Raw genomic sequence first — 635 nt, forward strand, 5'->3', positions numbered from 1 at the left:
CCCCCCCTGTTGGGGTCGTCGGTGCACGGCGCAACGCAGCACACCAATACTGCAGTCAAACAACAAATGAGGATTGCATGCGTGCGTTCTTCCACACCCCATCGGCTTCCCTATAGAGGAAAAAATCGACGGTCTCTATACACATTTAAATGGGTTAACATCGCATCGAAATGTCTCTATAATTTAAGTTGGCATGCTTTTTTGATGTGTGATGATATCGTATCCGTCGGGTGATGTTTTCTTTATCCCACCCATCAAAAACTCAACGTACTTGCAGTTTGCGGCAGAAGATGATCCGATGGGGGGTCACGGGCTCAGCCAACAGCGAGCCGACCTGGAGGCAAAAGAGAAACAGTGCGTCAGAGCAAAGGTCATCGAGAGCATCGTGAAAGGCGCCATATAGGGAAAAAAACAGCAACATCCGGGACGTTTGTTTCGGCAAGCAACTCAGAGTATCATTTTCTCTCAGCCAACAGTCTCTATATTTTCGTACATTTAACAATTCAAAAGAGGGTGGTTGGATACAAGATTATTCTGGTTTAATTTTTTTCATGCATGGCATACTATAAAATAAAATAAACACGCAATTATTCCTTTAAAAAACCGCACGCTGTAATGAGAATAATAACAATAAA

At 43.5% G+C, this 635-nt stretch overlaps 2 protein-coding genes across 2 annotated transcripts in view; both read right to left on the minus strand.

Annotated features, from left to right (window-relative positions):
* The window catches only part of LOC113217298 (voltage-dependent L-type calcium channel subunit beta-2), a gene marked incomplete at its 3' end in the record, with an annotated part of 216693 nt that overhangs the window by 25410 nt on the left and 190648 nt on the right, over positions 1-635 (minus strand). The window contains 1 exon segment of the mRNA XM_052269453.1: positions 272-334.
* The window catches only part of LOC113217319 (zinc finger protein 26-like), a 145203-nt gene that overhangs the window by 635 nt on the left and 143933 nt on the right, over positions 1-635 (minus strand). The window contains exon 2 of the mRNA XM_052270079.1: positions 272-334. Within this exon, the coding sequence (XP_052126039.1) occupies positions 272-334 (63 nt within the window). The remainder of the gene's footprint in view (positions 1-271; positions 335-635) is intronic.

Source organism: Frankliniella occidentalis, unplaced genomic scaffold (assembly GCF_000697945.3).
Source record: "Frankliniella occidentalis isolate FOCC.00 unplaced genomic scaffold, Focc_3.1 Scaffold5, whole genome shotgun sequence".
Lineage (NCBI taxonomy): Eukaryota > Metazoa > Arthropoda > Insecta > Thysanoptera > Thripidae > Frankliniella > Frankliniella occidentalis.